The 15685-nt window shown below is 37.9% G+C and overlaps 1 protein-coding gene across 1 annotated transcript in view; it reads left to right on the top strand.

Moving 5' to 3' along the window:
* JAG2 (jagged canonical Notch ligand 2) overlaps positions 1-15685 on the top strand; it is a gene marked incomplete at its 5' end in the record, with an annotated part of 72404 nt that overhangs the window by 40256 nt on the left and 16463 nt on the right. Inside the window, 10 exons of the mRNA XM_082318668.1 lie at positions 5841-5971; positions 6355-6474; positions 8806-8919; positions 9740-9853; positions 10430-10543; positions 11098-11144; positions 11421-11594; positions 13953-14103; positions 14407-14571; positions 15163-15276. Coding sequence (XP_082174794.1) covers positions 5841-5971; positions 6355-6474; positions 8806-8919; positions 9740-9853; positions 10430-10543; positions 11098-11144; positions 11421-11594; positions 13953-14103; positions 14407-14571; positions 15163-15276 — 1244 coding nt within the window. The remainder of the gene's footprint in view (positions 1-5840; positions 5972-6354; positions 6475-8805; positions 8920-9739; positions 9854-10429; positions 10544-11097; positions 11145-11420; positions 11595-13952; positions 14104-14406; positions 14572-15162; positions 15277-15685) is intronic.

The following is a 15685-nucleotide window of genomic DNA, read 5'->3' on the forward strand; positions in this document are numbered from 1 at the left end:
TTGCAAAATTATTACAATTTCTGTGTGTCTCATCATATAAATTCACTTGCCTGTTATCATAACCAGTATGGTTTTATTATGTTTTTATGTCCTAGGGGTGAGCCTCCTGGGATTGTTGGCAAGTATTTCACAAGTAGACTTATTAAGTTAGACAAAAAAGAATCCCATGTTTTGTTTCTTTATTGGTCAAGGAACTGAGGCACACTCTGCACTCAGTTCCTTGGATGGTTAGTGGGTAGAAAGGCACAGAGTATATCCTAAAGGTGGATGCTGCTTCCAAGAGAATGTGAGCGGGTGTACAGGAAGTAAAAACATGTAGTACTTCACCCTGTGTCTACAATAGCAGGTAGTGCAGACAAAGTAGAACAGTAGATCAAAGCAGTGTTGAGAACCCAATATCTATACTAAAAACAGTTAATCTTTTAAATTTTAGATTAGCTCTAGTCTGTTCTTGTGGACTGAATGCCTGTTTGCAGCTGGAACACATTAGGTGTGCTCCTGGCACGCACTGTCTTACATTACCTTAGTTTAACCCAAAAGGAATCCAGTTCCTTTGTTCCAAAACATCTCTGATGTGAACCAACACACCATCAACATGAATGATCAGGCAGTTCACTTAAAAAGCATGCTCCTGGTGTGAACTAATGCAAGTGTAGACACACCCTTAGAGCCACTTAATGCAAGTTAACTGAGCAACCTTTCCCCATATGTTCTGTGTAAACAATTTTGAACCATCCCCTCTATCAGCTCCTTCACAAAATTCTAAATAAAGTACTGGAGTGAGAACGTTAGCTTTCGATGACTTCCTTTATTAGAGGAGAAAAAAGTTTGTAGGGAAAGGTTTGTATATTTTGGTCTAATAAGAATGCTGGGGGTGAGAGGAAAAGATGACAAACTTTCAGGTAATTAAATTATTTGAGTTCATTAATGACCATCTTTTCCTTCCCTATTCACAAAACCATCATGCCTATTTCAAAGGTAGGAAAGTGGAGAAAGCGCTTCTGTGACAAATCTTAGCTACTACGGTACTTGCTTACTATAACATCGAATCCGGATGCTCAGAATCATGGGATCTCCTAACAGCTAGACCATATTGCTGCCTGCTATGCAACAATTAATCTCTTAAAAGATTAAACAGACTTTCTTATAGTTATTTTAAGTAAATAACTAATATAAAGCTATTGTTCTGGCCTATGCAACACCATCCTGTTCACGTCATTAGAAAATTTAGTGGTTTTCCATTTAAGAGGGTTATTTCTCCCCCACCCCTGAATGATGTATTTCGCTTCTGCTCTTAATGTCACTGTTTTGCTTCGTTTTCCTGTGTTGAGTGTTTTGGCCACAGCTTCCAATTGAAATATGAGTGGGAGAAGCTCCCTTCAAAAAGCCTGCTTAAAAAATGGTGTGTAAATACAGCACAATGATCTTCACTTCAGCTTTTGTAGTATGTGCAAGATACCAGTAAGGTGTAACGTGTGGTAATTAAAGGCTTATACCACATTGCCTATATGCTCCCTAGGATTTTTTCAATTTATTTTTAGGCCCCATGTTTTGACCTAGACTTGAAATAGTTTGGTTTTGATTTCCTTCACATTGATGGTTTAGGGGTACTTGTGCAGTAAGTGCCGACAAAGCTCTGTAGCTAGGTGTAGAACAGAATTTATTTAGGTATCCTCTCATTCTCATGTATTGTGAGCCTTTTTGTAAGGTTAATCAGAGTAGATTAGTGATTGGATGAAACCTGCAATATGAAGTTTCTCAGGCAAACTTTCTGCACAGAAAGTTCAGGATTCTCAAATAACCAGAAGTGATTGAACCAGGAGAATAAACCATGTGTGAAGATAGTACAAAACAGCTGAGTTAATATTGGCCATTGAGAGCACCCTAACTTTTTGGTATGTAACAGGCATCTTCCTTTTGGATAAGGAGAAGTTAATCATGCAAGATGCTGAGGGACCATCATTTACAGACTATCAGGATCTGGGTACATCTGTCTTCCTTTCTGCCTCATCTCCATTAACTGCCATTGTAGGATTTATTGTAAAATCATGGAGTTTGGAAAGTCCCACCTCCTGCCCAGAGGAGGTCTAGTTAGACCAGATTGCTCAGGGCCTTATCCTCATAAGTATCCGTTTATGTACAGCAACATGGGATCTTTTGAACGCCTTGTGCCATCTGATTCGGAGATGCTCAGTTTAAACCTAGCTTTCACTAAATAATTGTAACGCAAACATCCTCAGAGGAAAGCAAAGACTGGTATCGGCTTTTCCTTTAATTATGACTGTTTCAGAAGAACATAGGGAAAGCATAGTTCTGTAGAAAAATCTCTTATTTTATTGAACTTGACCAGTATAGCTTTTTCAGTAGCCCCAGGAAAAGCAAAAAACCCGAATATTCTATTTCTTTCTCCTTTCCCCACTTCCCCCCTGGCTCCTGCCTCTGAGTACATAGGTATCTTTGAACTATGCGTAATGGCGGGTGCTTCTGTAGGATTCCTTGATGCTAAATTTACTACTTTAAACACATTGAGATGTACTATAGAAGGTCTTTTTTCCTTGCCCTGGAATTTAGCTGTGTGAAGCCCCACTTGCTTATTGTAACCAAGTATACACTATGAGTTGAATTATTGTGTCGATGACAACAGTATTTTTCCTGCACAGTTGCAGTTTCTCTAATCTCAAGACTGAAATGTTATCTAGAAGCTTTGCTAATGTTAACTCCTGCCACCTCCCCTTCCTCCAGCCTTGTGTTTAAATTCTCATTTTCTATTGCCACCAGACTCTCATTTAAGGAAAATGGAAGCCATGAAGCATGTCTGTAGAATTATCAGGATCTTTTCTGCAAGTTCTTGATTTTGAGATAACTAGCAATTGTTCTTCTATTCCTATTGCACCCTCTCTGTGTTAATCCTGACCTGAAGGGACGCTTTGGTCTGGGAGCAGATGCCTGTACTTCAACCTTCCATCAGGAAGTTACTAAACTGTAACAATCTATTTATGGTAGCTTCTTTTGTACTGCTAATAACCCAGCAAGGGCTAAGATTAAGCAGTCTCTGATTTTGTTTTGTGTGCGTTTGGTTGTAAGGACAAGTTAGAGCCAATGAAGTCAGCAGAGGGGAAGGACAAAGGAAGTAGAATCTTGATTCCAATAAGAATTTTCTTTGTCTGTTGAACAATGGGAATCCTTATGAATTCTCTAAATTTGGCTTTTTTATTTATTCAGATGTGAAAAATTTAGAATTGCAGAAACTTCAGCAAATCATTCTCAACTTGGGGGGGGCAGGGAAGAAGTAACTTTAGCCCACCATTAACTGCACTAGCAGTTTCCTTTCGGCTTTGACACAAGTAATGTTACTTGAAAAGGAATTCTGCTTTCTTTGTTGTTTTTTTAATAGATGATGTTGCTTTTGTATCTGTACGTTTTGCCCTTCTCATAGTGGATCATTAACCTTTTTTCATCCTTGTGTTGTGGCTTTATATTTTTCTCGTAAATGAAAATGTGCCCATTTCTGAATTGATTTCACTTTATTGATCACATGTTGCTGTAGGGGTGAGCTGAGATCTGTGTAAACATTATCTTTTTAGAAGGAAGTGGAATTAAAGCTGCTCTAGCACCTGCTAATGTAGGATGCAACCAGATTTCCTCTTCAAGAGGAAATCCTAATTTACTCTTCCTTGTAAACTGAAGGCTGATCAGCTTACCACATAGTAACCTTTTGACTTGTAAACACTGTGTTCCTTTGGACTGCTTTTAGCCTCTAGAAATTATCTCCCTCGGGCTTGGTGGTAACTTTAATGGTAAACTTTGACTGTGGCAAATATCATGAGAAAGCAGCGACCCTTTTCTGCTGAACTAATTTTAATGCAGTCAAGCATGCCTACAAACTCAAGTAGGTGCTTAAGATACCTTCAAGTTCTAAGAAGGTGGCTGTATTTTTCTTTGCACTCTTAATCACCAGTGCAGTGTTAAACAAAGAAACCTGTTATCCATTGGGTATGGAAAACAAATTGAGTTATTGTGATTATTTGCTTTGTGATGCAGACTTTCAGCGCTTGAAAATGCTTGTTATATGTGGGTGGGGAGTTGGCTCTGGCTAGGATAGTCATGGTGAATCACTGGCAATAGTGCCAGGTTTGGCATGGATGGAGATTTGGGTTGGGGCCAGTAAAGCGAGTTACAGTGCTTTTTTTATTGTTTATTACCAGCCCCTGAAAACATTTTTCTGTCCTTGAGGAGGAAGGAAGAGATCAAATTTAGCAGGAGCAGTATTTGTTTCCTCTTACTGCTAATACAGCAAAAGAAAGCTGCTTCTGAAATGCGTGTGTTCTCCAGGCTTCTGACAGCCTTGCTTAGATGAGCGATTGGAGGCTTCTGGACTAGGTACACAGCTAAGGCTCTCCTTAGGGATTCTGCAGCTGTGGAGTTTTGAATGAGGAGCAGATACTGGGACTAAGAACTCAAAGTAGTCCTAGAACTTTATAGAAAAAAAACTGTCTTGCAAGGATCTGCATCTAGATTCCTTCTGCCTATGTCAGTAGTAGAAATTTAAATAATATGCTGCCAGAATAACCTGTTCTATTCCTCTGGGGATTGATACAGCTTACTGAAATGGTGGAAGTGGATTGATTCACAAGAAACCAAGACTCCTCATTTATACTTCTTTTCCTTGTCTTCTCTCACCACACCCCAAAGACTTAAGAGTTTATTTTCTGTTTTTTTTATGGTATTTAAAGCATGCTGATAATAGAATGGTTGTGTTAAATCTAAAAAAGTACCATTTCCTTTGTAATGCTCTTTTCCCCTAGGCACAGGGCTCCACTGGTGTGCATGTGCCCAAGTCGCATTCAGTGTGTTTTTATGCATCTCTTTGCTGCTAGTATGGCTCTTGAATTGTTTATAAGGAATACTCTTAAAAAAACATTCTGCCTGTTATTTTGTTGGCCCAAAAGAACAAGCTTGATATTTCATACACATATTAATCAAAAAGAAATACATGTTAAAAAAGAAAGGCATTAGCCTATGTCTCTTCTTTTTTTTTTTTTTTTTTTTTTTTTTTTTTTTAAGTTTAGACTTTAACACTTTTCCTGTAGCATGAACAGTTGCTTTTGTTAGCAGAATTCTGTTACAGGATAACGTAAAGATAACCGGTCTCTGAAGAAATCTTGTGAAAAAATTTCAACTCTGCTTAAAACAAATGAATTATTAATGTCTTTTGTTTCTGTTCTCTCTCCTTTCTCCAAAGAGAACCCTTTTTCATAATGTCGCTAGAGAACATTGAGTGTATAATAGAATAAATCTGTAAAAAGGGTTCTCTTGAGAAACTAAGTCCTGAGAAAATTGAGAAGACAGCTGCATTTCTGGCTGCCCTGGTCTTTCAAGACTGTAGCACTCCAGAACAAAGTAGCTAATACCTTGAAAGCTATCTTCATAGAGAGAAAAAAGCTATGGTGCTTGATGCAGTAAGCCAACAGTCTCATTTTGAAAAGTAGTTTCAACTTCTTTATACCAATCACAGCTTTTATCCTAGTGTGAGATGATTACGTGAAGATGGGACTTCTTGTGAAAGAAAAACTAATTTATGTACAGTTCTCATAATGCATAGTGTGTGGTGGTGTTTGTTGCCATGGTATGTAACGTGGTTGAGCAAGATGAGTTCCAGTAAGAATGTTCAACAGGACTAGTATGTCCCTTCTAAACAGGAGAAATAAAGTTGTGCTATCTGCACATTGAACAGTTGACCTTGTTCTTGAGAATGGTAAGTGTAGTGTTCTAAATACCTGTAATGCTGATAATTAAGCATCACGTTGCTAACTTTTTTAACATGTGAACTTACATCTTAGGTGTCATTATGGTTGGCAAGGACAGTTCTGTGATGAGTGTGTCCGCTACCCAGGCTGTGCTCATGGGAGCTGTAATGAACCATGGCAGTGTAATTGTGAAACCAACTGGGGTGGCCTGCTCTGTAACAAAGGTACTTAACATTAATGTACAGGAAAAATAATTAAAGTTGCATGATTAACTGATAACTTATTAACCATTTTTTCCCTGCTAGTGTGCAACTACCTGAGTATTTCTGTGCCTAATTCTTTTATGGCAGATGATGCCTAAACATTATGAGTATATCAAGTTTAAGACAAAAGGCTTGGAATCATCCCAACTCTTCTCACTCATGCAGTTGTCTCTTGCTCATCCTTCTCTGTTCTGTGGATAGTAATGAGATGATAGGCTAGCTAATGGAATATGGGGATGATGTGGGTGAATGATGTTCAAGCCAGAAAGGCATCTGTATGTCTGACTAGGGATTAAAACAGTGAGATTAGTGTTCCCTGTTGATTGACACTTTTCTCTATCCAGATCTGAATTACTGTGGAAATCACCATCCTTGCCTGAACGGTGGAACCTGTATGAATACTGAACCAGATGAATATCGCTGTGCTTGCCCAGATGGCTACTCTGGAAAGAACTGCGAAATTGGTATTTCTGGATATTGCATGTATCTTCAGAAAACTGCAACTGTTTTACGCATGGCTATGTTCTAGTTAGCCAGGTGGCATTTTTATATGCTCATTGTTGCATTATTTTTGTAGTGTGGAAGGCCTGTTTTCTCCTTTCCAAAAGCTAGCTTGGTTTCTGATATGCAACTTGTCCTTTCAACTTGATTGTTACTTTGTGTGACAGTGGGGAAATGCCAGCTCCATCTTTCCAGCCTTAGGCTGGCTATTCAAAAAACCTGAAGACAACAGAAATGCTGCAACAGTTTCCCTTGGATTTAGATAAGACTGAGAATATTTCTTCCTTTTGGCTTCTTCACTTCCTTAATCCAAGCATGCAATTGGGCTATAGTCTCATGGAAATGGGTTACAGGTGCACCTTCCTGTTACCTTTCTCCCTGCTACCCATTTTCTTGTCTTCTGGCTTGCTTGCAAACATGCATCTTATACAAGCTGGTGACTAAGGAAGGTAGTAGTGATGGACACTTCAATTTTAACTGTGATGTGGGGTTTTGGCCCAATTTTTAGTTGCCTTAATGTGTTGACTATCCTTCTTGATCAAATGAAATTTGATTTTTAAAATCATCTTTTAATATGGGACTCTTAATGCATTTGGATTAATGATGCAGATGTTAATTGCTACGGAAATGTGTTCAAGCCCTCCTACAGAATCACCTTGAGCAGTCTAAATGAAAAGTTAAGTGTATTCTCTGCTCCCATTGGCAAAATGGAGGAAAGCATTTAAACCATATTTCTGATGAAGTATGCCTTCTTGACTAGAGTTTAACAGATCTGTGTCTGTCCAACATGACAAACTGCTTCCTATCTCAACTGCGCTACAAAGATAGTGTATTGCTTTTCACGTGTGTCTGTGTATGTGTTATACAAAGACCAAAATTTTCATCTGCCAGAGACTATTTTGGTATTTGGAGACTTCTCCTGACTCTTCTGTCTCTGGAGATAAAGGGGCAAGTGCGCAATTTCTATTTCTTTCCTATTTTGCTTTAAAGATTTGATGTTTGGAGAAAAATGAAAACTTTCAGTTCAACTTTTTCACCTGTAGTATTCACTTGGGTGTTCTGAGGTGACTTTTCTTTGCTGTTACGGACTGTTAAATCCTTTTTTTAGATGTGATATTCCCAGTCTTCCCACTTTGAATTTTGCTATTCCTTGATATAGTTAGTGTAGATGGAAAGAACTGAGTTTTTTTTCTTGAACTCAACTGTTTGGCCTTCAGTTAAATAAACTATTATCAGCAGAAGGTTTTCACATTTAACAGGATATAGGTCGTCTTTGAGCTTCTATAAAGTGCTCTGTGGTATTAATGATACTATCAAAGCTTGAATTTTGCTTCAGCTGGTAGAATGTGATGCAAAGTTTTGGCTATAATGTATGAAATTGTGTCTTAGCTTGCTCTGCAAGTTGTGGGGAAGCACCTTGGCTCTCCAGATGAGGGGGCAGTGATAAAGGGAGCCGTACATTCGATGAGTTCTGTATGGATTATTAGCAGTAGATTGGTAGTAGAGCTACTTTAGGTACTAGTACCTAACTACTAACATCCTAGACAATGTAAATTCAGCTTGCAAACTAGATAACATCCCTGAAAGAAAGATTCCAGAAAATAAATGCTACCAACAATTAGAAAGCTTTACCTAGCAAGAGGATTGTTTTCTTCTTTCCAAAAGCTTCCTTGGCTTCTGAGAGGGAAAATATCAAAAATGATGGCATACAACTTGTCCCTCCAACTTGATTGTTGCTTAGTGCAGCATCTGCAAGTGTTACAGCCCTACATGGAGTGACAACAAGCAGTACTGCCTATAACAGCAAGTAGCTCTATACTTTGCTGTTTCCAAGGAACAGTATTAGAATGAAGCTAAACAGATCTTTGACACTTAAACTACTACTACTGTTCAGACCTCTGCATACAGCATGTCTGTTTTGTCTCACTGAAGGAAAAAATAAAAAGTGCTGGAGCACTCCAGAGGTGGAAGTGCATGGCTGGAAGCAGCAGGTTAATAGGGAACTTCTCTAGCTCTTGGGATATTGAGACATGAGTGACTTGTCTGCCCTCAGGCATTCTAGTCAGTAGATACGAGGGATGAGACACCTTCAGTAAAATCCTGCTTCAGTCTCCTACTGGGAATCTTAGTCTCTGCAGCTGGGAGTGGGAGGCTCCAAACTTCTGTACAGGCACCTCTCTACTGCTCATGCTCTTGGTCACTTTAATCAGAACACAATTTCTAACCATGTAAGTTCTCCTTAATTGATATTGGAAGAGTATTTAGCAAGAATTTCTTTTTCTCTTTCTTCCCAGCGGAGCATGCTTGTGTATCTAATCCCTGTGCTAATGGTGGAATTTGTCATGAAATTTCATCAGGCTTCAAGTGTCACTGCCCATCAGGGTGGAGTGGACCAACATGTGCTATTGGTGGGTATGCATTTACTGATGACTGACCCATTGGGTTGGAAGGGTTGATGCAACTTACTTGACAGCCGTGCTCTGTGGGTATGGAATTTGGTGGTAGTCTTTTACCTTACCCGTCTTTTAACAGCCATGTATTGGGAGCCTCTGAAAAGATTAATGGTACTGTGTAGCCAGCAGTAACTCTTTGATGCAGTTGAGATCTACAGGTTATCGAAAACATAGCTGGACCATATACAAAGAAATGCCCTGTTGCCAAAGCTTGTAGGGTAATTTTTGACTCTTTAGCTGGTCTAAAGCAAAATACAGAATGGGTTTGTTTTAAGAGGTATAAATGTGAACATGAAAGGTTCTCTTCTTAAAGTAGTAGAAGAGTAGATTACTCACTTCAATGCTTAAGTGTCTGGTTTGGAAGACAGGGAAGGGGTTGAAATGTATTATGGACCTATGTAATTGGTTTAAATGTTGCCTGTGATTTGGAACACAGAATTTTTATCCATTTTTCAACAGCAACTGTCCTCAAAAAAAATACTGGCTAAACTTGTGTCATCGTCTAGGAACATGACTTTCAGTGAATGTGTTAATCGTTGGCAGATTAACTGAATTGTCTTCCTGTTTGCAGATAGAAAATTTCAGAGTTCCTCTCTCTCCTATCTCAAAGATGTGAGAAAAGCCTAAGTAAAAATTAGGTTAGAAACATTAGTCTGTTCCTAAGCTTATTTGTTTGTACATTCTCCCCCTTCATCTCAAAATAACTTTAAAAAAAAACCCACAAGTTAAGCCAAATTTTAAACCATGTAATGGAAGGCACACTTTGACTTTCCAGATATTGACGAATGTGCATCTAACCCTTGTGCTCAAGGAGGGACCTGTATTGATGGTGTTAATGCATTTGAGTGTATATGTCCACAACAGTGGATTGGAGCAACATGTCAGCTTGGTAAGTAATTACCTTCTAAAGTTTTGAAGACCACTGGAGATTATTCATAAGTAATGAATAACTGTGTAAGTGTGTTTCTGATATGATTTTTATTGAAGAAAACATTGAGGATGTGCATTGCTATTGGTACCTTGGCTCTTCTTTAGTAGATCTTAAAGCCAGAATTTTCAAGTGAACCTGTAACTGTTTAAGCCCCAACTTAAGCTTACTGATAATAGTTCTTCTAGAATGCCCGATAACTTCTCTGTTTCAAAATACAGCATTGGTGATGGTAGCTCCTTCTTCATGGTGGTAGAACAGTGACTATAAGCTTATGGAGGCAAGGAAGGGATTTGCCCTGACTAACATATTACCTTTTTGAGTTTTGGCAAAGGGCAACAACATAAGATAACATGCATGTGCTACTACAGACAAGTGTGCATTAAAAACCTGTGGTATGTAAATGATTTTAGTGCCATACCAGCGTACAATATGAGCTTCTGATGCTTGGATTGCATGGAAACTTTGCTTGGTGCTGTGGTAATCTGTTTCTGGGTTTGTTCTTTATTCTCTTCTTTCTTTTATCTTCTTTCACAGATGCTAATGAGTGTGAGGGGAAACCCTGTGTTAATGCTTACTCTTGCAAAAATCTCATTGGTGGATATTACTGTGACTGCATTCCAGGATGGACAGGAGTAAATTGTCATATCAGTTAGTATTTCTTTAGTATATATGTTGACCATAGGATGCTTTATTCTTTAAAAAAAGGTTTTATGATGAGCAATAGTATACATACTTGTACAAGAAAAAATACCTGTTGTCAGGACTTTCCTAACTTCCAGCAATGTAAATTGAAAATACTGTTTGAAAATTTATTTAGAAGTGTAATTGGTATTAAAAGGAGGTTAGATACACACTTATATAACTCTAATAAATCTCTTCCTATTCACTTATCCCTGATTCTGAATAATATTGTGTACTGATTCAATTTAAAATACTTTTAGCTAAAATGTTAGATATGAAATTAGCTGATAGCGTTTGATTTAATTTCTATTACACTGTAATAGAAATATGTAATATGTAATTTTCTATTACATATTCTTTAAAATAAGAATCTCTTAAGATATCAAGCATCCTTGCTTTCCATTGAAATATCTAGAAAAATCCTTCTGAAAATAATTTGTTCTGCATTTTTATGCTAGACTTGTACTTTATAGCTTAGTCTTCCAGTATAAATTGTAATGCCTTGTATATTTTATCCATAGATATTAATGACTGTCATGGACAATGTCAACATGGAGGAACTTGTAAGGTAACTCTTGTTTATTGCATGCCGTGTGGAAAATAAATCTTACTCTGCCTAGTTATGAATTATATAGTTGGCAATTACAGGTTGGTTAAATGTAGTTAAATGTTAAAAGTGTAGCGTTGCACTTGCAGGCTCTTGTGCCATTTCACAAAATAATTTTATGTGGTGCTACTGCTGTTCACAAATCCAGAATATAGAAATAACTTGAATTCTTGTGTGCAAGTTTTATTAATAAATAAATCTTTCTACTTTTGCTTTTTTTTTCCCCCCTCTGTGAAGGATGAAGTGAATGGTTACCATTGCTTATGCCCTCGTGGTTTCACAGGAAAAAACTGTGAGACGGAAACAAATGAGTGTGAAAGCAATCCGTGCCAAAATGGAGGCCGTTGCAAAGACCTGGTGAATGGATTCAGTTGCCTGTGCTCACAGGGCTTCTCAGGAGTCTTCTGTGAGGTGAGGGCAGTGGTGACATTACTGCAATACTTTTCATGGATTAAATTCTTGAAAGAAACATATCTCTGGGTTTAAATGGGAGTAACCCAAGGCTAAAGCATTACTGACTAACGTAGCTGTTACTTGACACTCTGAATAAGCAAATTTGTTGTGCGGTGCTGTCATAGTAGCTGTAACACTTGAATTTGCAGCCTGATAAACTGCAAGTTGTTGCACATAGGTGTTGGCTCTCCTAAATGTTTTATGGCTGCAAGTATTCCTTAAGCTTGAAACGTTTTCCTTTGCAATTTTCAGGACCTGTGTCCTTTTATTACACTAGAATGTTTTAGCTCTTCATCCTCGTAACTCTGAAGTACATAATTGAATTACCTTTCAGGTAATCCTGCTGCTGTTGGTAGAAGTATCTACATAATTAAATGGAGGCAGATACACAAGTATTGGCTCTTGGAACTTTCTGCTTGAGATCATTTTACGAATGTGCAGTTCTAGTGCTTAAATAAGGATTCAGATCTGAAATACTGAAGTGCTACTGATAAAGTACTTCATGATAATGAAGATCTGGCTCTTTCTAGGGAGGACATTAGACTTTTCAATGTAAAATTATATTGCCCTAAGTACATACTTTCTGGCTTTTGCTGATAGCCAAATTCATGTAAGTGTGATGGTCAGCCAGCGGCATTGGATTAGAATTTGGTTGTATTTGCTCAGAATTTTTCATGGAGGACATTAGAGTGCTCTCTCTTAAATGCTGAAGTAATTTTATTCTGTATTATTTGCATTGTTAAAGAATTTTATTCAAAATTCTATAACAATGCAAATAATTTTATTCAAAATTAAAAAGGGTTGCAGATACTGACCAGTTTAATGAAGCTGGTGCAGTCGCTAATAGCTCATGTACCATTTCTACATAAGGATCATAGCTTGAGTGCTCTACTCTGGGCTGATTCATACCATGCTGTGTAATTAAAGTTTTAGCAAATCTGTTTGAATAATAGGGGGGAGTTGGCTGCTTGCCTTGTGTGTTGCAGGAAATATCTACCATTGATTCCAGATGCTAAAGTACCAGCTACTGAACTTGCATTGGGAAGGGGAAATTTACACTAATGGAAGGAAACAAATGGAGACATCTGATAGAGGAGATCTGAGAATCTTTCTCAGACCTTAGCTATTTTTTGTAGTTTGCTTTGAATGTTACATATGAGAGCACGAAATAGCTTGCTGAAAATCTCTCTATTGCAGCTGGAATTGTGCGTGCTATTCTGAATTAAATTCTTAACACCATTTGTGTTCCTTCTGTTTTGGTTAGCTTCGATTCCCCCCCCCCCCCCCCCCCCCCCGCTATTTACTACACAACTACTAAAAATAGTGACCAACTATCCACTATCGGACTTAATTTTATGTCTGTAAGGTTGAGAAAGCTATCTTTCTCACAAGAGAGATGTGAAGAGGGAAAAATTCACTTGAGGGAAGGAAAGCAATCCTTGAGAATAACAATTTGGAGGAAAGACACTGTGATGTAACAATATCTCTTTTGGGGCTGCTTTGTGGATTTTGAGGCCAATTTAGGGCATGACCAGTCAGTAATCTTGTGTGTCAGTCTTAGATCTGAAGAAGCAGAATTGCTTTGCTGCAGCAGTTTGTCTGTGTTAAGGGTTATATTATGAAAGCTAGGTTTATATTTTGCTTTTTGAATCAGATGGTAAGAAGTGTTCAAAATATACCTAGTATTTCTGTGTGTAAATTGGCACAGTGACAGTGTTTGTAAGAATAAGGCCCTGAGCACCTTGATCTAACTAGACCTACTTTGAGCAGGAGGTGGGAGTAGCTGACCTCTAGAGGTTCATTCCAAGCTATGTGGTTCTATAATAAATTCTATGTGTTAATTTGAGATGGGGAGAGAAATTGCTCTAGAGATTATTATTTTTAAGGTTCTGTGTATTTTAAGTGTCTTGCAGGCACAAAGTTGACAAGTGCACTGGTATTTAACTTGAATTATAGTACTTAGTATGTGGGTGTGAAGGACAGAGAAGTGACTTAGAATGATCCAGAATAGTCACAGTAAGATGTCTCTTAACGGCTTGTTCTTTGCTAACTAAGTTACAGCAAATGTGCTTAATTCAGCCTCCTGCAATTGAATATCTTTTTAGTAGTATCAGAAATGCTTTGTGTTAGTCAACCCTAAAGTAACTTGAAGTTTCTCTCTGTTGCAGGATGGAATGCAATATATATGATTCATAAACCTTCTTAAAACTTGAGGTTCCTTGTAAATTAGCTTCATCTGTGTCTTTGGCAACACAGATAATGCTGCTTACTCCTGGGAAATGAAGCAGCTGCTGCTAACTATGGTCTCTCTTACAGATGGATATTGATTTCTGTGAACCTAACCCTTGCCAGAATGGGGCTAAATGCTATGATCTGGGAGGAGATTATTACTGTGCCTGCCCTGATGACTACGACGGAAAGAATTGTTCTCATCTCAAGGACCACTGCAAGAACAATTCTTGTAAAGGTACCTGCTGTGGTCCAGAAACTTGTCTTAATGTATTGGTGGTACATTAAAAAAGAAAAGTAGTATTTTGGAAACGGCATAATGCAGAAACATTTTTATTGTACTCACTTGGACTTTGTGAAATAGTGAGGAAGTGAGAAGAAATGCTTGTAACAGTCTTTATTTGTAAGGAGGTAGAAGGTAACTTATAGTTAACATAACTTTTAAATTGTGATTAGTCTTAATCGTTGCATAACTTTTTTAAAACTAAAAACTGATTGGTGATGCAGATTATTAGTCTGATGATATACTTCTTATTCTTAGTAATAGACAGCTGTACAATAGAAGTCTTCAGTAATGCTACCCAAGAAGGAGTCCGTTTCATTTCGTCTAATGTTTGTGGGCCTCATGGACGGTGTATTAGTCAGCCAGGAGGAAATTTTACTTGTGCCTGTGAAAGAGGTTTTACTGGAACATACTGTCATGAAAGTAAGTAGCAGTTTCCTCTAAATGATTTTGTTGCTCTAAAAGAGTTTTTGTTATGAAGCTTTACAACATAAAATAAAATATTAAAATTTTAATAAAGTTGCATGGAGCATTGTTTCAGGTGTACTGCTTGAAATCAAGTTTCTTCTGGTAACAGTTGTCTTTGTAGGGGTTTATGCTTTCGCTGTGAAAGAAAACTGGTTTTAGTCCAACTCCAAAGTGAATGTGTCTGTACCCACTACCTTTATGTACAGTCTTACATGAAGCCATAGATTTCTCCAACATGGGGATGATAAATAAGGGACAGACACATTGACAGCGCAGCTTAGGAGCATGCATATTGCTGTTCCAGGTATTTTTTGAACACCTGGCTATTTTTGCCAGGTAAACTTAATGCTCTGGTTCAACTTGCTTACATGAGAGAGAATACATCTAGAAACCTTACCAGGCTTGAAAACAGATGTTTGAGCTGTTGTTATGTATGTACAAATGGAGTATAACTTTGTGCTGCCTTTGCTAGAGACACAAGTGTAGATCACTCCTCTAGGTAGGTGAAGACAGCCTTGAGCAATAATTGTTGACTTTTTGTTATAGATATCAATGATTGTCTTGGGAAGCCTTGCAAGAATGGTGGGACATGCATCGATGAAGTTGATTCTTTTAGATGTTTCTGCTCAAGTGGCTGGGAAGGAGAACTGTGTGACACAAGTGAGTATTGCTAAGTGTTGCAGGGTCAAATACTACAGCTTTGCTCTAACAGTTAGTGATGGTTGGTACGTGGTTAGTAATAATGGGGTAGTTTCTCTGTTCTATAATTACAGTCTACCCAGTGTTGTTTGCAAAAGTATTTTCAAGAAGATTTTTTGGGTAGTAGCTCTGAAAGGCTCAGTTCCTTTAATAGGACTGTAATCTGATTCTTTGGTATAGTACAGGATATATCTCAGCAGGAGAGAACAACTTCTTTTTTTTTTTTTCCTGAGGAGAGACAAAAGTGAATATACCCTGTTCTGGAGTCTACTCATTATATTGCTTTTATTGCTATAAGCATATGTACTTCTTAGTACTTACTGTACATAAAAGTTTGTCCCTTACCCAATCTACTCATACGCAGTAGTTT

This window comes from Platalea leucorodia (assembly GCF_965183815.1).
Source record: "Platalea leucorodia genome assembly, chromosome: 7".
NCBI lineage: Eukaryota > Metazoa > Chordata > Aves > Pelecaniformes > Threskiornithidae > Platalea > Platalea leucorodia.